This window comes from Dioszegia hungarica (genome assembly GCF_025882075.1).
Source record: "Dioszegia hungarica strain PDD-24b-2 chromosome Unknown MKK02contig_8, whole genome shotgun sequence".
NCBI classification, from domain to species: domain Eukaryota; kingdom Fungi; phylum Basidiomycota; class Tremellomycetes; order Tremellales; family Bulleribasidiaceae; genus Dioszegia; species Dioszegia hungarica.
Window position 1 is genome coordinate 1,295,800 of NW_026515770.1, and position 19,685 is coordinate 1,315,484.

General features: G+C 57.0%; 8 protein-coding genes across 8 annotated transcripts; 6 read left to right on the forward strand and 2 right to left on the reverse strand.

Annotated features, from left to right (window-relative positions):
• Positions 1–16: 16 nt before the first annotated feature.
• MKK02DRAFT_44184 (Protein phosphatase 2A-associated protein) lies at positions 17–1,398 on the forward strand (the record flags this gene model as incomplete). Its single annotated transcript, XM_053092816.1, has 4 exons — positions 17–331; positions 394–576; positions 627–1,150; positions 1,224–1,398. The coding sequence occupies 4 exons, from the start codon at positions 17–19 to the stop codon at positions 1,396–1,398; spliced, it is 1,197 nt and encodes a 398-aa protein (XP_052945271.1).
• Positions 1,399–1,841: 443 nt separating this feature from the next.
• MKK02DRAFT_44185 (uncharacterized protein) lies at positions 1,842–3,153 on the forward strand (the record flags this gene model as incomplete). The annotated part of the gene is made up of 4 exons (XM_053092817.1): positions 1,842–2,296; positions 2,347–2,406; positions 2,454–2,744; positions 2,796–3,153. 4 exons carry the CDS (start codon positions 1,842–1,844, stop codon positions 3,151–3,153), a joined length of 1,164 nt encoding a protein of 387 aa, XP_052945272.1.
• A 1,604-nt stretch (positions 3,154–4,757) lies between these two features.
• MKK02DRAFT_24658 (uncharacterized protein) lies at positions 4,758–8,048 on the forward strand (the record flags this gene model as incomplete). Its single annotated transcript, XM_053086915.1, has 11 exons — positions 4,758–5,207; positions 5,255–5,607; positions 5,654–5,827; positions 5,878–5,974; positions 6,024–6,041; positions 6,090–6,230; positions 6,275–6,469; positions 6,506–7,087; positions 7,130–7,687; positions 7,730–7,899; positions 7,943–8,048. 11 exons carry the CDS (start codon positions 4,758–4,760, stop codon positions 8,046–8,048), a joined length of 2,844 nt encoding a protein of 947 aa, XP_052945273.1.
• Positions 8,049–8,317: 269 nt separating this feature from the next.
• On the forward strand, positions 8,318–10,738 carry MKK02DRAFT_25229 (kinase-like domain-containing protein; the record flags this gene model as incomplete). The annotated part of the gene is made up of 10 exons (XM_053087003.1): positions 8,318–8,406; positions 8,446–8,689; positions 8,724–8,975; positions 9,008–9,214; positions 9,379–9,499; positions 9,563–9,794; positions 9,827–10,109; positions 10,142–10,241; positions 10,284–10,618; positions 10,667–10,738. The coding sequence occupies 10 exons, from the start codon at positions 8,318–8,320 to the stop codon at positions 10,736–10,738; spliced, it is 1,935 nt and encodes a 644-aa protein (XP_052945274.1).
• Positions 10,739–10,817: 79 nt separating this feature from the next.
• On the reverse strand, positions 10,818–12,098 carry MKK02DRAFT_44188 (pheromone A receptor-domain-containing protein; the record flags this gene model as incomplete). The annotated part of the gene is made up of 4 exons (XM_053092818.1): positions 10,818–10,995; positions 11,045–11,474; positions 11,533–11,850; positions 11,897–12,098. The coding sequence occupies 4 exons, from the start codon at positions 12,096–12,098 to the stop codon at positions 10,818–10,820; spliced, it is 1,128 nt and encodes a 375-aa protein (XP_052945275.1).
• A 394-nt stretch (positions 12,099–12,492) lies between these two features.
• On the forward strand, positions 12,493–15,516 carry MKK02DRAFT_44189 (uncharacterized protein; the record flags this gene model as incomplete). Its single annotated transcript, XM_053092819.1, has 13 exons — positions 12,493–12,653; positions 12,709–12,832; positions 12,877–12,939; positions 12,993–13,048; positions 13,159–13,197; positions 13,247–13,318; positions 13,352–13,406; positions 13,451–13,456; positions 13,512–13,522; positions 13,565–13,681; positions 13,716–13,779; positions 13,826–14,852; positions 14,888–15,516. The coding sequence occupies 13 exons, from the start codon at positions 12,493–12,495 to the stop codon at positions 15,514–15,516; spliced, it is 2,424 nt and encodes an 807-aa protein (XP_052945276.1).
• A 206-nt stretch (positions 15,517–15,722) lies between these two features.
• MKK02DRAFT_26311 (cytoplasm protein) lies at positions 15,723–16,971 on the reverse strand (the record flags this gene model as incomplete). The annotated part of the gene is made up of 3 exons (XM_053087171.1): positions 15,723–16,091; positions 16,126–16,714; positions 16,760–16,971. 3 exons carry the CDS (start codon positions 16,969–16,971, stop codon positions 15,723–15,725), a joined length of 1,170 nt encoding a protein of 389 aa, XP_052945277.1.
• Positions 16,972–17,231: 260 nt separating this feature from the next.
• MKK02DRAFT_44191 (putative DEAD box RNA helicase) lies at positions 17,232–19,609 on the forward strand (the record flags this gene model as incomplete). The annotated part of the gene is made up of 8 exons (XM_053092820.1): positions 17,232–17,307; positions 17,353–17,734; positions 17,766–17,861; positions 17,904–18,990; positions 19,026–19,087; positions 19,129–19,408; positions 19,441–19,524; positions 19,574–19,609. The coding sequence occupies 8 exons, from the start codon at positions 17,232–17,234 to the stop codon at positions 19,607–19,609; spliced, it is 2,103 nt and encodes a 700-aa protein (XP_052945278.1).
• Positions 19,610–19,685: the final 76 nt, after the last annotated feature.

Consider the following 19,685-nt stretch of genomic DNA (forward strand, 5'->3'; position numbering starts at 1 on the left):
TAGAGCTAACTTCGAAATGCCGGACCCCACCAACCTCCCCCTCCCCCTGTTCCTCTCGCAAACCCTCCACACCCTCCTTCCTATCCTCAACGATGAACAGCCCCTCTCCAGCCCAGCAGCCCAAGCCATCCTCGCAGAAGGTCTGGACGATCTCTATCTCGTGGCGCGGATGATTACCTCCCTGGGCGTCTTCTCGGAGAATGAAGGCGTGGAGGAGCTGGGCGATGGGGAGTTGGTGTTCATGGCGACTGGGTGGATTTTGGGAGAGGTGGAGGCGAAGACTGGTTTAGGGGGATGGGACGAGCGGATGGCATGTCTAAGAAGATCAGATGTGAGCTAGATACTCCGCGGCCTTCGGTACTGGAAGAGCTGGACCCAAGCTGACCAAGCTAGACGGCGTACAGCTCCTTCTTGCAGCTTATATCCGCTTACGGGGTCCTCTCGCCAGAGGAGCAGGCCGAGAGCTCCGCTATGGCAGATAGCACCTCCCGGGCTGCTCCTCGCGACCCGGCGCAGAAACGGGAAGCCAAGATCCGGCAATACAAGCGGGAGAAGGAACTGCGTGAGAAGATCTCGGTGAGCTTGCGGATGTGTGATGATATTACCATACAGAGCTGATATTCCAGGCGGCTCTTCCCGGCCAGGTAGACAGCTCCTCTCATCCCGTTACACTGCTCATCGCCCTCCTCCCTTCTTCACCTACGCACAACGCCCGCTCCTCCACATCCACATCTGTCAACCCCGAACCTGACGCCCACACCCGGGAAAACACCCTCCTTCTCTTACGCCTCCTACACACCCTGACCCTCGCCTCCCTCGGACACAACACGATGGAGCTCGAACTACTCGCCTCTGCACCGCGCGATCCAGCTGCTTCGTCTTCGGGATCATCCGCCCCACCCAGAGAAGAAGAAAACGACAATACCTGGCGCCTCGATAGGTCAGCGGCGGGGTATCGCCCCAGAGAGCTCATCTCGGGCGGCGGGAGGGTGTTGAGGCCGTTTACGATATTACCGAGTACGAGCCAGTTGTCGGATAGGGAGAGGTTGAAGGGGGAGGTGTTTAGGAGTGGACACAGGTTGCCTACTATGACAATTGATGAGTATCTGGATGAGGAGAAGCGGCGGGGGAATGTGATTACCGGTGGAGGGTGAGTTAGATCGCTGCTTTTCCTCCGTTATACTGAGTCTGGTGTAAGTGCACGACATAGCTAACATACGTAGGCAAGCTTCATATGACGCGCCAACCAATTCGGAGCTGCTGGCTTTGGAGGCGGAAAATGACGGTACGATGCGTGGAGATGAGGCAGATGAGGAGAGACTGCTGAAGGAGGAGTATTGGGCGCAGTACGGAGAGCTGAACAAGAAGGGAGCGGGGAATACTACAAACAGGGGATAGAGCTCTGAAGCTAGGAAGTAAAGGGACTATAGAGGGCTAGAGCAGTAGATGGTAGACTTCGGGACCAGGCCTCACGGCCCACAGCTGGTAAGTTCAGTGGCCAGTCCGTGGAGCTGCGATATAGCGATGGTGCTGTTGCTGACCGCTACTGAAGCATCGACTCGTTCTGACGCTGATAGCTGACGGCACGAAGCTGACAATGATGATTGACGTGATGAATGTCCTTTGTCTACTCTCTACCAGGGGAAGGCGATGAGATGGGACGCGTATCATCGAGATCCTTTGGCTGTTTTAGCCATGGCGACCAGGGATGTCTGGCTTCGTCTCGGCTGGGTGGTCTCGTCCGATCGTATATGAAGCCGGACGAGGTGGGGCCGACCTCGGTATCCTCCTGCTACCGACTAGTATATCACAGCTCATTGTCTCTACTGATATCGCTCAAGATGACTTACATATCTCAGATCTGTGCCCAAGCGCCCATCACCCCTCACACCCCTTCGGACCTGTTTGCCGCGCTCGCCCTCTCCCCCGGCTTGGCCAATACCTACCCATACGACATCCCCACCCTCCTCATCTCCCCTCCTTCACCTTGTCTTTGCGCCGCCTCTCCCTCACCTTCCCCGATCTTCCTCAAAGAAATTATCTACCGCCCTCTGTCCCTCCAAGAAGCCCGGCAGCTCACTCTGCTCCTCCACCAGTCTCTCTTTCCTGTCCGAACATCCCCCAAGGGGCTGATGAGCGAGAGTATCCGGCTGGCGGAGGAGCTGCATGAAGCGGGGATCAGGTGGGATCGGCGCAGGCGGGTGATGGGGATGCATCTGAGGGGGATATGGGAGGAGGGCGAGAAGTTGGAAAGTGGGGGTGCGGGAGTGGGCGGGGAGGGGCATCGTGCGATGGAGTAAGTGATTCTGCATGGTGGATCTGTAGGAGATCAAGCTGATCGAGCAGGCGATACGTCCAAGGTAGCTTCCTTAGCATTGCAGAGGACCCTCATCCACTGGACACTATGTAAGTCTCCACACCCGTCGAGATCAAGCTGAATAGCTGACGTCCAGGCCGATCCCAATCGAGCTGACCACCCGCTTTCCGCAGCACTCCACCCTCCCCAAGCTCACTCTACAATCAGGTCTGGCACAAGCTCTTGGCGCATCTACAGCTATCGGTCCCCTCTCAATCTGGGCTCAGCATGGCGGTATCACTGCTACCCATAGCAACCAGAATCGAGAGGATGTACCGGCCACTGGCACGTTGAGCGCATTCGTGCCCGCTTTCCCGCAGTCAGGCGGAGCAACGAAGGGCGGATGGAGAGAGAGGAAGAAGGCTGGACTCAAAGTCAAGACGGGGATGTACGTCTCTGACTTCTGTCTAATCTCGAAAGAGTGTACGCTCATGATCAGGCCGATGAATCCCCGCGCCCGCGCGCTACAGATACCCTGTTCAGCCACATCCGCGTCGTTCGGTGTCTCTCGGTCGGCCAATGCCATCCTGAGCGGTCAAGGCTGGACAGCACGCACTGTCCGTAAGGTCATCCGCGGACTCGAGATAGCTGCACCCAAGGCGGCTGACGGTGGCGGGAAGAGGGTGGCGAGTACAAAGAGACGCGCTCAGGTACTTAGCAAGAAAGGAGTCGCGATGGGGTACGAGAATGGTCTGAGGGCGGCCAGGGGAATGCTGAGGCTCGAGAAGGATGATGGGCTGGCTGTTGGGCCGAGGACTGCACGGAGGGTCAGTGTGGGTGGGTGGGAGCTGCAATGAGAGCGCTGGGGCTGCAAGGACCAGGGGGATCGCGGATGAGCGATCAAGGCAATTTGGGTGATTTTCCCTATTCCTCGTTCATATTTACTATGTAACGAGTACAACCAGTAGATGGCAGTCTCCTATCTGCTGTCCTTCAGCCTGAGCATTCTCACGCAGTACGCACACGGCTGCATGGCGCCCACTCCACACCCATGGCAAGGAGATACAGGCGGGATCTGTTTTGGGTGGCACAGGTGTGACGTAACTGCCACACTCAGCTTTGCGCCAGGCAAGACAAGCGGCGAAGCGAGCAGCCAGAAATCTCAACAACAACATCGTGCAGGTCATCTAGCCTACAGTTGGGGTACCGCATAGCGCGTAGAGGACTCCGTTCCAGCGAAGAGTGCTCTGGATATCGTATCGCCAATATGTCGACCGTTCCTACATGCCTCGAGTAAGTCGACACAGCTCGCCACCTGATTTCTCCGCGCCGAACGCGAACCCCGCTGACATGATCTAGGTACACCCTCCGCGTCGCAGCTCTGCAGATCCTTCTCGAGCGCCGCCTGGCCACTCATGAGTCCTCCGTCGCTGCTGGTCTCCCCTCGGCTGCCTCGCATACCAGCACGAATGGCGCCGGTCCTTCATCCTCCACAATCAACGGGAATGCCAGCGCGAGCACCTCGAGTCCGGCGCCCGTCGCGCATAGGCGGAGCGCGGACGGCGGGGGCGGCTTCTTTGCGTTCGACTTGTCGGGCCTGATGGGGCGGGAAGGGAGCAAGTCCAAGTACCCAAAGGAGACGATTAAGATTCTGGATGAAAAGTTGAAGCGGATCTCGATGGGGCAGGAGACCAAGTGAGCTATGATGGCCGTACTATTGGGTAATAAGTTGACTTTGCAGATACTCTGATGCTCGATTCCGACGTGCGGCGGCGCTGTTCTGGGGGAAACAATGGGGACAAGAGACCTTCCAGCGCCAACTGAAGGATTCGCGCAAAATCGAAGATATCATCCTGCCCTTCGTCACTACCGCTACCAAATCGCTCAAGGACGACCCGCAACTTCCCGAAGGACAGTGGAAGTTTGAGCTCAACACTCAAATATCACTCTTCATCTCCCTCCTCGCCGACTCACTACACCTCACCGGCGGCGCGCCATCGGAGCTCCTCGGCCGGCTAGAGAGCTACAAGGACCGGCTGAAGGACGCGCCGCCCCCGCCTCCACCGGTCATTCAGCCGGTACCGGCGCAGGTGGTGCTCGGGAAGGAGAATGGGGATAGGGAGTCGGTACGCAGCTTTGGGGCGTCTCAGGCGAGCCATACCAGTTCGACGGGGTTGAAGGGGAAGGGCACGGACGCGGTGTGGAAGTTGTTTGGGATGCACGAGGACGCGCTGGCGGGAAAGTTGAGGGATATGCAGGGGACTTGTACCGAAGCTGCAGCGCTGGACGATCTCAAGGTAGGCATCTAGTCCAGTGTACACGTAGGATGAAGCTGACGATGCAGAACGTGCTGAAATTGCTGAATACCGACCAACCCTTCCCGTACGGCCCGTCCGACTTTGCCGAACCCTCCACCTGGGCAGCATACCGCGCGGCCGAAGTCTCCACCCTTTCCTCTATGATGCTCACGATGATGCAGTCCAACCCCGCCCTCGTCCAGACGTCAGATCGAGAACGATACTCCAACGGCGACCTCTCGGCGCGGATGGTTGGCCTCAAAGTCAATGGAAATTCTACAGAATCGCCATTCACCTTTATACCGCCCGATCCACGCGAGACGTACCGAGAGCTATTGTGGGTGTGCCTGGACTGGGACCTGGAGGTGTTGAAGACGTTGCCGGAGGATGAGGATGTGTCGCTGGGGGTGTTGAGTGCGGAGCACGTCACTCTGCTAGGAGATTGCGCGACGCGCTGGAGGATACCTCCGAGCTTTAGGGCGTGGGTGTTTTTGGAGGCGATAGTGGATCGGTGTGAGCAGGGGCTGGTGCCTTCGGCGTGTGTCCATGAGGCGACGGGAATGGTGGCTAAGGTGTCGGAGGAGATGCCGATTGATCAGTGGGCGATATCAGACGTGAGCATCTCATGCTCTGGAGAAGGCATACCCGAGCTGACAAATAGCGAGACGGCCTGATAGCGGCTTTCCTCAGACGAGATATCTGCCTCCTTACCGCTATCGAGACCGCCCTGATCCACGTCGAGACCGGCTACCTCTCCCCCGACTTCCAAGAAGCCGTGACCGACTACCTCGGCCTGGCCGATTCGGACGTTGCGAAACACCCCTCACTCGACCGCGCTGCCAAAAGCATCATTGAGCGCGTGAGGATACAGGCGTACAAGCTGTACATCGGGGAAGCGAGTGAGCGGTATGAGCACGAGGGAGGCAAGACGCGGGCGTTCGCTATGGCCATGGGGGAGTGGATTGAGAAGGGGGCAAAGAAGCTCATGAAGAAGTTCAAGGAGCCTCTGGCTGAGTGAGTTGGCCCATTTCCGAACCGGAAGATTAGCTGACGCTCGTAGGAACGTTGATATCGTCTCGCTGGTCCTGGTGCAGCAGCTCACGCTGTGGTTTCGGGATCTCGAGGATACGATGCGGGCGCCACCGCCAGAAGGGGTGGAGTATAGCATGGAGGAGGCGTTTGTGCTGTACAGATTGGCGGGGAAGCTGGTGGATATGGGCAATGCCTTTTCAAAGTGAGCTATAGTACTTGGGACAGCGTTAAAGTAACTAGCTGACATTTCAGCGATCCGCTCAACTTCAGCGTGGCACCAATGTTTGAGAGTACGGTCGGGATGTGGCTGAACGAGACGGCGCTCAAGACTAGGCAATGGGCAGATTCGGTGAGTCAGCTGTCAGGCGCATCAAGTGCTCGTAGAGCTGACATCATAGGCATTGGCTATTGACACCGTGAGCTACGCGAAGCACAAATGACTCGAGGCCTGAGCTGACTTCTAGTTCGAGCCCATCAAAGAGAATGGCCCGTCATCCTCCGTCACCGATCTGTTCGACTCTTTCCGCTCCGCCAGCGACTTCCTGATGGACTTGGCTTGGCCAGACGAGCATCAGCTCGCCAACTTTGCCACCCGCTTAGCAAAGGTGCGTCTACCTCTACGACCTCATTGGGTGGAGCTGACAGCCAGATCTTCAGCATCTCCATTAACGACTACTGCCAGAAGATTGAGCAGCTCTTCGCGGCGGACATGAGACAGAACGATGTCCAGCAGCCTGCCCAGGCGGAGGCGAAGCAAAGAGCGTGGATCGAAAAGGCCAAATCGACCATTGCCAGTCTGCAAGGCGAGCGGAAAATCACCGCCTTTTTCAACTTCACCCCAGCAGTAAGCTAAAACCAATGCATCTTAGCTGACAATCAGTCCTGCGTCAAGCTCAACAACATCGAGGCTGCCCGGCAACAACTCGACAAGCTCTACCAGGACATGCGGGTCGACGATCTTGCGGCGTACGAAACGGAGACGACTCCGCGCCTCGAGTCCTCTGCCGACGGCGTCAACTTCCTCTTCAGCGTCAAGGTCGTTCTTGCGGAGGGCCTCGCTGTGGACGGGTCCACCAAGCTCCCGGACTCCTTTGTCATCCTTTCCGACGAGCACGGGAACCGCTACGCCAAAACTCGGACCATCTACGACGACGCAGATCCGCGCTGGGACGAGACGTTCGATATCCCCGTCAAGGGCAGCGCGTGGTTCATGGCTACTCTCCGCCACCGGAATTTGACGGGCAAGCATGATCTGCTCGGTCGATCATACCTCCGCCTTGACCCAAGCCAGCATGTTGACCTCATCTCGAGGGAAGTGCTGTTGCCGCTGGACACGAGGGGGCACTTGTTGTTGCGGATCAGTATGGAGGGGGAGAGGGACGATATCCAGTTCCATTTCGGTCGTGCCTTCAGGTGGCTGAAGCGGACCGAGTCAGACATGGTGCGGATATTTGTCGACAAGGTGAGTCCAGGTCCCGACAGTTGGGATTTGGCTGACTCTCAGATGACTCCTGTTCTGCGACACACTCTGTCTAGAGCATCCATCAAGTCCGTCCTGAAACCTCCCGGCGCGACCAACCCTCTCGACTATAATCAAGCCCTCGACAAGATCTCGGCGGCGTACCGGTCCGCCATGGGCGCCAACGACTACTCTATCCCCCTTCCCTCCTCCGAGAAGCCTATCCGCAAACCACCTTCTGACGCCGAGATCGAAACGGCCATTCACCCCCTCTTTGACTATCTTGACGCCAACAACCATACCCTCGCATCGACGCTCTCGGCGGACGCGATGCAGAGCGTGATGGCCAAGCTGTGGAAGCAGATCTTGATGACCATCGAGGCGCTCATCGTGCCTCCACTGAGCGACAAGCCGAGTCACTTGCGCGCTCTGGGCGATGGGGAGCTGGATATTGCGCTCAAGTGGTTGAAGTTCTTGAGAGACTTCTTTTATGCGGGAGGGGCGGAAGGCGGGGTACCGCTCGCGACGCTACAGACGACCAAGTATAATGAGATTATGAGTTTGAGGATCTATTACGACTGGGCGACGGACGATCTTATGGAGGTGAGTCTTGAGTCAGGGCTTGTGGTCAGAGCTGACCTGCAGGAATGTATCAAGGGGTTCCAATCTACGCTCAAGCACCGTGCGACCCGGCCTAGCAAGAGCTTGCTATCTCAGCGGAATCTGGGGACTATCAAGGCGAGAAAGTCGGCCAAGAAGGCGATGAATCAGGGAGGGAACAACACCGAGATGATCATGCGGATCTTGCGAATGAGGTCAGTACTACCTTGGCAGCGAGGGGCATGGCTGATGAACTAGAGCTGGGACGCAAGAGTTCCTCGCGCAGCAGATCCAGATCATGAGCGTGGTCAAGATGGAGAATCCCAAGAAGACAAGGGGCTTGACGAGTCGCTTCACAAGGTAGCGCGTAGGGGGAGATCTAGCTGTATCTATAGTGGACGTTGGGCTTGTCGGTTTGCCGTAGAGACTGCCCCGCTTGTGTACGGCATGCAGGGCGCAGGGATCGCGTCGAGGTGGAACGCGAACCTCGGCCTCAACCTTCCTTTCGCCCGCTTCTGTTGACTCGTCACATCTCCATCTATCTAGGCTAGATCTATCCACGGCAGACGTCACACTGTCTCACAGCTATAGCTAGCGTCAACTGCCAACTTGAATCAAGGCACCACCATCGCCATGTCGTACAATCTCTCCTCGCTCACTCCTTCGCGTCCGGCCCCAACTCCCCCGTCCCGGTCCGGCTCGGGCAATAACACTCCCAGCGCGTCCTACAATCGCTCCACATCCTCCTCCTCGCATACCAGAAACAACACCCCACCCGGACCCGGCTCAACAGGTGGTAAATCCAACTTTTCCAGCTCGGCGTACGCGTCTTCATTCCCCATTATGAACTCGGCGTCGGCGCTATCGCCCGCGCGGACCGTCAGTCGGAACACCGTCGTCCGGACTGGACAGGCGAGCATGAAGGAGGAGGGATTGCGGAGTTTCTTGTGGTCCAAGAAGTGGTTGGTCCTAGGCGGGAACGAGCTGCAGGTGTTTAAGAATGAAGTGAGTGGATCAGGGGGAAAGGGCTGATAATCAGCAAGCATCCTCTCCGCAACATCTGGTCGACCTCGAGCAGGTCAAGGATATTCAACGCGTCGATCTCAAGCCATTCTGCCTGGAAGTCGAGGGCAAGGACAAGCTCTACTACTTTGCGTTCCGCACAGACGAGGAGGTCTATGCGTGGATGGAGGACCTGTACTCGCGATCCCCGTTGATGGGGGTCAGTCAGCCTACCAACTTTGTACATCAAGTACATGTTGGCTTTGACCCAATCTCAGGAGGATTCACCGTGAGTACGTATGAAGGCAAAGCTGATGGCAGGGTCTCCCACCACAATGGTCCAAACTCCTCACTAGCTCGGCCATTACCAAGGAAGAAGCGGCGCGAAACCCCGAGGGCGTCCTCGATGCGCTCAAGTTCTACACGCACCAAATGAACGGCAACACCTCGGAACAAAAGCCAGCATCTATACCTACACTACCCGCTCCGAGCAGGACGACCAGCGCGGCGGCGATGCGGTTCGAGGGCGTCGGCCTGGCCGGCCAACCTCAACATCAGCAACAACAGCAGCAGGAGCGGGAGCGCGAGAGGGAACGACTTGCGCTGCTGCAGAGGGACAGGGATAGGGAAGAGGACCGACGGCGCGAGGCGGACAAGGAGCGCGAGCGACAGGCGGCTAGGGAGAAGGAGAGACAGCGGGAGATGGATCGCGAAAGAGAAAGAGAGGAGGAGCAAAGGCAGAGGAGCAACTCGCAGAATCATGCCCAGGGCAGCTCGAGTCGTCACGTCCAACGGCCAAGCGAATCAAGAGAGGTGAGCATGAGCTAGGGCAACGCTGATGACAGCCTACCCGCCCACTGGTCGCCGAACGCAAAGCACCTGCTCCTCCTCGCGCACCTGCCCCCAAACCCGTCGAGGCTCAACCCAAACCCGCCCCACGCCCTCCACCAGAACCCAAAGCTCCGGCACCCTCAGCAGCCAGCACTGCCCGTCCAGAACGGCGTATCAGCAGCATGAATGAGGCCCAGATCATGGAGAAGCTACGCTCGGTGGTTTCAGATGTCGACCCGTCCACGCTGTATTCGAAGATCAAGAAAGTCGGACAAGGGTGAGTTTTGGTCAAGGCAGAGCTGACGCCAGTGCATCCGGACTCGTCTTTGTCGCCAAGACCCTCGCTACCGGCAAAAAGGTCGCCATTAAGCAGATGGACCTGGCGCAACAGCCCCGCAAAGAGCTCATCGTCAACGAAATCATCGTCATGCGCGAAAGCCAACATCCAAACGTCGTCAATTTCCTCGATTCTTTCCTGGTCCGCAGCTCGGAGCTCTGGGTGGTGATGGAGTATATGGAGGGAGGGGCGTTGACGGATGTGATTGAGAACAACAAGTTGGAGGAGGATCAGATTGCTGCTATCTGCTTGGAGGTGAGTTGACCTGCTGGTCTAGCTGACTCTAGACATGTCGGGGTTTACAACATCTTCATTCCAGATCGATCATCCACCGAGATATCAAGTCTGACAATATCCTCATGAACTCGACTGGAGAGGTCAAGATCAGTAAGCCTTTCCTCTCCTCCCAGTACCAAGCTAACGCTTCAGCCGACTTTGGCTTCTGCGCCAAGCTCACCGACCAAAAGTCAAAACGAGCCACCATGGTCGGTACCCCGTACTGGATGGCTCCCGAGGTCGTCAAGCAAAAGGAGTACGGCGCCAAGGTCGACATCTGGTCCCTCGGCATCATGGCCATCGAGATGATTGAGAATGAACCACCCTACCTCGACGAGGAGCCGCTCAAGGCGCTCTACCTCATCGCTACCAACGGGACGCCTACGCTCAAGACGCCCGAAAAGCTCAGTCAGGATCTGAAGCACTTTTTGTCGGTGTGCTTGTGTGTGGATGTCAGCTTTAGGGCGACTTCCACGGAACTTCTAAAGGTGAGCAATGTGGCCATCAGAGGTGGTGATGCGGAGCTGATCACTTAGCACGATTTCCTCACGCTTGCCTGTGCGATACGGCAACTCTCGCCGTTGTTAGACTTCAAACAGAATAGCTAGCGAAGGTCATGCACACGTGTCTGGGAAGGGATACTGCGAATTTACATGGTACTAGATATAGCCATTTACGCTACGAAAATCAGACCGTCTCCTTCTCCACATTTACGAGAACAGTCATGCTACGGCTATTCGGATGCCACTGGCCATGTGCAGACAAGGCGTCGCTGACAGGTTCATCCCGTTGAGAGCGCTTCACTCCCCATTCTGCGCCTACAGGCTCGGCGACGGCGGAACCTAGTGCCGGGACGAAAGCGGGGCTGGGAGAAGTCAGATCATTACGACGGTAGTAAGCAAGATCGTACTCACTCAGATCCTTGTTTACTCGATCTACCAGGAAGCCGCCTGATCACCCACTGATAGTACCTGCCGTATTCGGCGATGGCGTCCCGCGAGACACCGAAGAAGAGGAAGAATACGATGGCGAATGTCGGGCAGATCCACCGAGTGAGCATTCGGATGATTATGCTGGAGGGGTATTGCTCCAGCGTTGCGGCGCCGAATAGGTCTACGCGATGCCAGTTGTAGTGGACGTCCTCGAATCCGGGCCAAGGGCGGGCGGCGGCAAGGGGAGCTGCAACAGCGAGGAAGAAGATGTTGAGTGGTAAACTGATGAAAAGGTCTAGGGAGGCGAGGGACACCAGTCGGATGTACTGGTTGGTATCGAGGCCGCTCTGCGACGATTTGAGGAGGGTACTGAACTGCAGTCGACGGGAGAGGAAGAATGCCACAGCGATCGCTGGTTTGTCAGCCTATCAGCTGGCGTAACATGCCCAGAATCCGTAGATCGCACTCACCACCGTAGATGGCCGAGATGATTCCTAGCACAATGGGAACGATATAGATGATGAAGATGGCCGGGATTGAAGGGTAGACGGGGATCTCGCATCCGAACCCCTCGAAGACGTCGTACCTGTGCATCTGCACGATGTACGACAACCCCATGAGGATGAGGGGCAGACCGAGACCGAGCGATAGATCGATTGCGAGATCGATACGCTTTTTGTTCCGGGTTGCGGATACCGCCCGTGACATGGCGATCGATGCGAGACGGCGGTTGATGCACAGACTAGCGGCTGTGAGGCCAGGCGCTAGACCAGCTTGCAGCTTGACGCCTGTACATGAGCTGAGAACGGTATCAACTATCTCCAAAGAGCTCACTGAAGTCGCACCAGACCGGAGCCCGATTATCGAACCTGTCCCACCATATGGTGGCATTTAGGAACCAGATCAGGTTGCCGATGAGGTTCCAAAAGATGTTGAGTAATGTTCCCGTGTTACGAGCGCGCCATTGCATTGGAATGGGCAGCAAGCAAAGGACGATAGCGATCGCGGTGAAGATGACGAGGGCGGTGTCGTGCATGTTGTCAAGTGCGGAAAGACAGCTGAGGCAGATTTGAACGACATTGCGATGGGCTATATATATGAGGGCCAGGGCGGCTTCCCTGGTGAGGTTGTCTCTTGTTCGTACTGAACAAAAGGCACTTTCATGCGAACAAAAGGCGCTCGCTATCAGGCGCTGCGATTGCAATTTGCCAAGAATTGCCAGAAGAGGTAATCTGCTTCTGACGGCATGATTTACGAGAGATATGGAGATTAGATGTACCTCGCGAGGTACATCTCGGTGGTGTGGCAGTATCTGAAACAAAAGGGGAATTCCTCCTTTCTTTGGGAGCTCCTTTCTCAAACAAGATCAAGGCAAGATGCGCCTCGATGAAACATGGCTGAAACGTGCCTTATTACTCCTCACATCTGACATGGACAAGCCCCCGCCGCCACGCACAACGATCATGTACGCCCTTGATAACATGGAGGACCAGACTCGGCCCGTGCCGGTGGGCCTCGCACCTAGTCTCGACTCGGCGGGAGGCAGCGTCGCCGGGGGTACGCCAAGCTGGAGAAGCGGGGCAAGTCCTTCGTGAGTCATGCTCCTCTCTCAAGATACACTCTTCCTGAATCAACCTGACACCTAGACCCACGCCTCGAGGCGCCAACCAGAACCTCAATACCCCCCTACCTGCCCCGAAACAGGTGATCCCACGTTCGCTGACCGAGAGGGAGTCGCAGCTAGTGAAACACTTGAGTCGCCTGCAATTCGTACGTCCTGATCGTTTGATCCGTGTGGTCCCAGCTGATCTAAGGAGTTCCTTGCTACGGCACCGACGCGTTGGACAGGGACAGACGATAATGCCGTGTCTACAGCGGTGAGTAGCAGGATTGACCTTTGGGGCCATGGGTCAACGCTGATTTTGAGCAGGTGGGAGCTCCTGCCAGGCACCCCAACCTCAACCGCTTTCCTCTCCTCAATGGAGAGTACGTGTCGTGTGTGTTTTGGAATGGCCTCTACCACATCACTGGAACAGACATCGGTAGGTCAAACGTTTGCGCGATCTAACAAGATCAGTTCGAGCGCTGGTGTTCAGGTTCGAGGCCTTCTCGCGCCCGGTACAGAATGTGAAGAAGTGAGCTTTAGTGTTCTGTCATGGCGCGATGTATACTGACGGGCCGCAGATTTGAAGAGGGCGTGTTCTCCGATCTGCGCAACCTGAAACCAGGCACAGATGCGTGTCTCGAGGAGCCTAAGTGAGTATCTTGTAGTATCCGTCTGACAGCCAGGTCACCCTTTCTGGATCTGCTGTTCCGGAATGCCTGTATCAGGACGCAGAAGAAGGTGAGTCATTCATTCGGATCGTCAGAACTGAGCTGATTCCACAGCAAAAGGTACGCTTCACACCACATCAACCTGAAGTTCGAAGCTAACCACCCGATAATGCAGGTATTCTACTGGTAAGTTGTATCGGCAATAACCTTAGCTATACTGACTGTCAGGTTCTCAGTTCCCCATGATAGACTCTTCCTCGATGCCCTAGAGAGAGATCTGAAGCGGGAGAAAGCGAATGCCGAACCGACAACCGCTGTTCTGGGCGAGCCTGCAAGGAGCTTCAGGTATGCAGTACGCAACGACCCAGCTGACGTGAAGATATGATCATACGCGGGGACTCTATGAGCAATTTGCTGGAAAGCAACCTGGGTTGGGAAATCCTGTAAGCCATCTCAGCCCAAAAAGATGCCCAGCAGCTTACACCTTAGGACGATCCCGACTCACCTGCTCCCGTCACTACCGGGTATGAGCTACCCCCCTCCGGCATTGTCGCAGAGCAGCCCGGCGGAGCAGCCAGCCCTTTCAACGAGGGACAGGGTGGAACCTCGTCCGATCGAGGTACCCCTTCCGCTGAGTACGATGCAGCGAGCTCGGGCACTGGAGATGACCTGGCGCCGAACGAGACTGCGACGTCGGTGCTCTTCTCCCAATCGCTTCTCAAGGGCAGCCCTTCGTACAAGCGGCGGCGCAGGAAGGCCAGCCGAAGCAAGCGTCAGCGCTCGCGTGGCAGTACGGCGGGTACCCAGTACGGATCAGCAAACGAAGACAGCGGATCCGACAGCGATATCGCGCGGATTACGTCCTACGGAGCCCCATTCGCTTCGGTCGAACGCCACCCACACCCCGACCGCTATGCGGAGTTTGCCAGCAACCTGCTCGTCCCTGCCAACGCCCATACCCCTCCTCGTGCGGTCCCGGCGCTGCCCGCACAGGGAGATGAACAGTCTACGTGGTCGAATCCCCTCAGCCACGAGCCCGGTACCTTCTGTGCGCGGCCTGCAGAAAATGCCTTCCCCGCCAGCTCCCTAAGCATCGGCGCGGAGAGCAACAACGAGGAGCAGGTGGCCGTTCCTGGTACTCTGCCCCTCCAATCGGCAGGCAAAGGGTTCAGCTGCCCGCTGCTTTCCTGCGGACGCATGTTCAAACGCTTGGAACACCTCAAACGCCATGTCCGCACGCACACGCAGGAGCGGCCTTACGAATGCACTCGATGCTCTAAGCGGTTCAGTCGCAGCGATAACCTCACCCAGCATGTCAAGACGCACGAGAAGGCGGATCGTGGCGAGAGAATGAAGACGGAGGCGTCTGAAACCACCGAGGATGAGGTGGTGCGGTATCTGGAGGCGGAAGTCGATGCCATGGCGGCTAGGGAGATGCGAGGATACAGCATGGCTGGCAGCATGGGCGGAGACTTAGGCGGGAGAGGCGAGACCTATCCAGCGCAGTTTGGCATGAGTAGGTTCCTTGCCAGATATCGCGCTGACTTTCAGATGTCAATCAGCTCGCTTCACGCCCTTTCGACCCTCAACATCTCAGCTACCTGAGCGGGACCCACCAGTCAGCCCCTAGCGCAGCCCGCTTCGGGATGGCAGACCCGGCGGAGTTGCGGTCCATGGAGCAAAACTGGACGGGCGGGAGGGAAGGTCTGGGCATCCAGCCGGTAGACTCAGCCACTCCGGGTCTGCTCAAGCGGCACAGGTCAATGACGCCGAGCTTGGCCCCGAGCAGGAACGCGCTGCCACCTATGCTGGGAGCTCGGTACCACCCGTACGCTCTTCCGCCGCTCACCGAAGGCTCCCACCCTGGCTATCCTGCCCACCGCTCTTCGTCGGTCGACTCCTTCCAAATCCCGCATCGGATCACCGCCGGCCCGACCAGCCAATTGCTACCTGAGAACTCGGGCGGATCCTCGCGGACACACAGCCTGCTATCACAGCAAACAATCCCGACGACTTTGTTTCAAGCGAGTGGTCAAGCATCGGCCGATCCGGCCACCATATTCCCCGCCGTCGATCTCGAACACCAGCAGCAGCCCGTCACGCGCGGACTTGCGCCCGCTACGGATGCTGTCGCAGAGGCGTCTGGATTCGCGGAGTGGGCGAACGGTAGCGGTCTATGAGTTGTATTAGATCCCAGTAGAAATGTACGATAGTAGATGGTGTAGAGCGAGTTGAGGCTCATGGAATGCATAGCTTCGCGAACAAGCCAGTGCGCGTTCGACGCAGCCTTCATTGCACTGTACATCAGCAGAAACATCGACTAGTAACTCACAAAGAGGGTCTCGGAAATCTGTCAAGTCAGCTTCGCTTCTCGACAATGCTCAAGTCACTCACGTTTCTGGTTGTTCCCAACAGCTCCGATCCTAGCCTTGAAATCCGCTCGTTTCCGCTGATCCAAATGCGACGATCCCTGCTTCTTGGCCCACTTTGCTTCGCCCGCGTTCCTCGCCTTCATCACCTCCAACCCCTGACCAAACCCGCCATGGCCGCCCTTCCTAGGGATGAGCGCTTGAGTGGGATCAGCGAGCTGCTGGCGGACGCTCTCAATCTTGGACAGGGATGTGTCGCCCTGAGGACGAGTACGGATGCGCTGAGCATAGTAGATTTTGAGAGCACGATGACCGAGGGTCCGCCCAGATGGAAGGGTAAGAGAGAGTCCGTCGTCGGAGATGAAGGGGTGTTGGGCGGTCTCGACCTGAAATCAGCTCGACCAAGGCTCCTCAACTCACATTCTGCTCGTCGTCCGATCCCATATCTACATCCTCCCACTCTTCGTCTCCTCGTCCTCCCTCGTAGAACTCTTGGACTTCCGCCTGATCCTCCTCCGTCTGATACGCCATCTTGCAATGCGCCTTGTCGATCATGTGTTTCCGGACTGCGTCGACACTCCCAAACTCCTTCCCGCCGTTCGGGCAGTATAAGCAGAGATTTCCGATGACCACCTTCTCTCCAAGGTAAGCGAGGAGACCGGGTAGATCCGTGATGGACTCGCGATGCGGGAGGAAGAAGCTGTGGAACCGAGACATGTGGGCGACCGCTTCTTCGATGGACGCGGTGTGGGTATTGCAGAAGAGACAGTCGGATGGGGAAATCCGACGACGGTATGAGGCAAGCTTCTTGTCGATATCCTCTTCCTCCTCGCTCTCCTCATCCTCCCCATCGCTGATGGGCTCGCCATTCGCCCCGCCCTGCTCCTGAGGAGCTGCCAGAGCCGAGGCCTGCTCCGCCGGTGTGCGATTGGCGTGGGCGAATTCCCGATCACGGTGACGTTTTGACTGGACGTGCGATCGATACGCATTCTCGGTTGAGAAGGACTTGCTGCCTCGTTAGCTTGATAAGCATTGTGGAAGCGGCACTACTCACCTGCAGATCGAGCACTGCATCCCCCTTGGATCGGTACGGATAGCGTTCTGCTCCCTTCTCTCGAGCACCTTCTCGTTGAAGGAGTGAGCTGGGAGGGGCGGCAGGTCTGCGACTCGCCGCTTCATGTTGTAGCGATGCCAGTCGGTGGCAAAATGACCGCGCTGCTCCGAGGCATCCTCGAAGGCGACTTTGCAGGAGATGCAGGTGAACATGGTGATTGTTGAGTGGGGTAGCGGAGGGGGTGTGAGGTGATGCTAGAGTGTGCTCCTGTAGCAAGATATGGTATGATGAGACAGGAAGAGTCAAAATCGCAGCTGCATTTAAAGGAGCGAGATGATGGATGTGTACGTAAGTCAAAATTTCCCCCTTGCTTGGCTGCTGCTACGACCTCCACCACCCCTATGCGGGTGGAGGTCTCTTCCATTCTTCCTCAACAGACACCTCACTATACCATACTCACGCCTAGTTCACAATGGACGGTGCCGTTGAAGCAGCTACAGCTTCATCCTCAAAGTCAAAGTCAGGCAAGGGCACATGGCAGGCTCTCGGTGAGCAGCCTTTCTACCGCTGCGTAGAGCACACCTGACTTCTAGGTGTCGACCCAATCATTGCCAAAGCTTTGACTCAGCGAGGCTTCAAGATCCCCACACCCATCCAGCGCGCCTCCATACCACTCCTCATCGGCTCTCCCCCTCGCGATGTGCTCGGCATGGCCCGGACAGGGTCCGGAAAGACCTTTGCCTACATCATCCCACTCCTACAGCGTTTAATCTCGCCCGACGCCGCTACCTCGCGTGCTCTTATCCTCATACCCACCCGGGAACTGGCGTTGCAGGTGATGACTGCCGGGAAAGATCTGAGTCGAGGCGTCAAGCGCAGAGGAGAAGCGGCTGGGAAGCCTCTCCGTTGGGGTCTTGTGATGGGAGGGGACGCTTTGGACAAGCAATTCGAGTTGATGGAGAGCAAGCCAGACATGTGAGTTCTATATCATATTGAGCTCACGCAGTCTCATCACCACCCCTGGTCGATTACTCCATCTTCTGGTCGAGATGAATGCGGATCTGAGAGACGTGGGAACTGTAGTCTATGATGAGGCAGATAGGTGAGTCTTCTCAACAATGGCAAAGACTGCAGCTGATCCTAGACTATTCGAGATGGGATTCCAGGTCCAGCTCCACGAGATCTTGTCTCGCCTACCCACATCCCGTCAGAGCATGCTCTTCTCCGCAACTCTCCCAACCTCCGTCGCCGAATTCGCTCGAGCCGGTCTCTCCAATCCGGCCATGGTCAGGCTGGATGCAGAGTACCGCATCAATCCCGACCTGACGACGTACATGCTACGGGTCAATGAATCGGAGAAGGACGCCTCGCTCCTCAGCCTCCTTGCAACCTCCATCAAGGTCCCATTCGGTATCCCATGCGAGGGTCAGCCCCAAGCTATCGTCTTTGTTGCCACCAAGCATCACGTCGAGTACGTCGCAGCTCTCCTCGAAGCCGCGCAGTACCAGGTCGCCTACGTCTACGGGAATCTCGACCAGACAGCTCGGCAGAGTCAATTGCGGGACTTTCGGGATCGCAGATCCAGCATACTCGTCGTCACCGACGTCGCTGCTCGGGGTCTCGACGTTCCTATGGTTGACCATGTCATCAACTATGACTTCCCGGCCAACTCTCGCGTCTTTGTACATCGTACGGGGAGGACAGCGCGGGGAGGTAGGCAGGGGACGTCCTGGTCGCTCGTCGAGAAGGGGGATCTCCCCTACTATTGCGATCTCAACGCTTTCCTGCGCACGGCCGACCAGGAAACTGTCCTTCACGCCATGTCGAGACAGCAAGTGGCGGATATGGCGGAGCACATCGCCTCGTCCCTCGATCACACATCGGGCTTGACGGATCTGCGCGCGGTCATGCTCCGAGGGGAAGCCATGTATCGTCGATCTCGGTCAAAAGCTTCGGCATCCGGCTACAAGGCGGCTCGGTCCATACCGCACGAGCTCGTGGAGTTTGACGCTCGCGAGGAGCCGCTATCCTCGGTCGAGTCAAAGAGGCAGGACCTCATATCCTCGCTCTCATCCTTCCGTCCCGGTACCCCGGCCGTACCCGCCACCGCTGCCGCGCATAGACGGACTCTGCAGCCCAAGCCCATCCGCTCAGCTCCGCCACCCCCTGTCAGCGACGAGGCTGCCGCTGGCAGCTCGACCCTACCCCCTCTTCCCGTCACGGATCGTGCGGTGAGTCCAGTCTCTGTCCAAAGCTGATCAATTAGCGATATCGAGACTCTACCTTTTACATGCAGGAGGCGCAGCCAATCGTCGACGGAGAGAAAGAGTAGGCTTTATCGCTTTCCCCAAGATCTGGCTGATCGTCAGGTACTCTCTAGCATCAGCTGGATTCGGAGAGCAAAATGGTGGCGCCCTTCCGGATGATGATCAACTTCGGCACCGTACCCAGAAAGCCAGTCAGCTTCGTTGGGACCGCAAGCAGAAGAACTTCACTCAGGGAGACGGGAAGGCGGAGCAAGGGAAGATGATCAAGACGGAGAGTGGTACGCTTTTGCCTGCTACGTATAACAGCGGCAAATACCGGCAGTGGAAGGCAAAGTCGAGACATGTGGGACCGGATGTCAAGGAGGGCAAGGGCGAGCGCAATGTGAGTCAAGACTGTGGCTACGCTGATGACAGGTACGAGGCAAGCAGCCAGACGCTGGGAATCATGGACTGCTGTCGTCGGCGATGGTGCACAAGCGAAGGGCTCAGCAGCAAAAGGTGCGCTTCTCTCTTTGACGTTGTACAGGTACAATGCTGACCTAGACAGAGACAAAATCAGAACGTCAAGACTTCCCGGCGATGAAGTAACGGCAAGATATTCATTTGTTATGCTCGTGGGAACCACTGTCGAAGGAATGCACCATAATTAACTTGAGCAC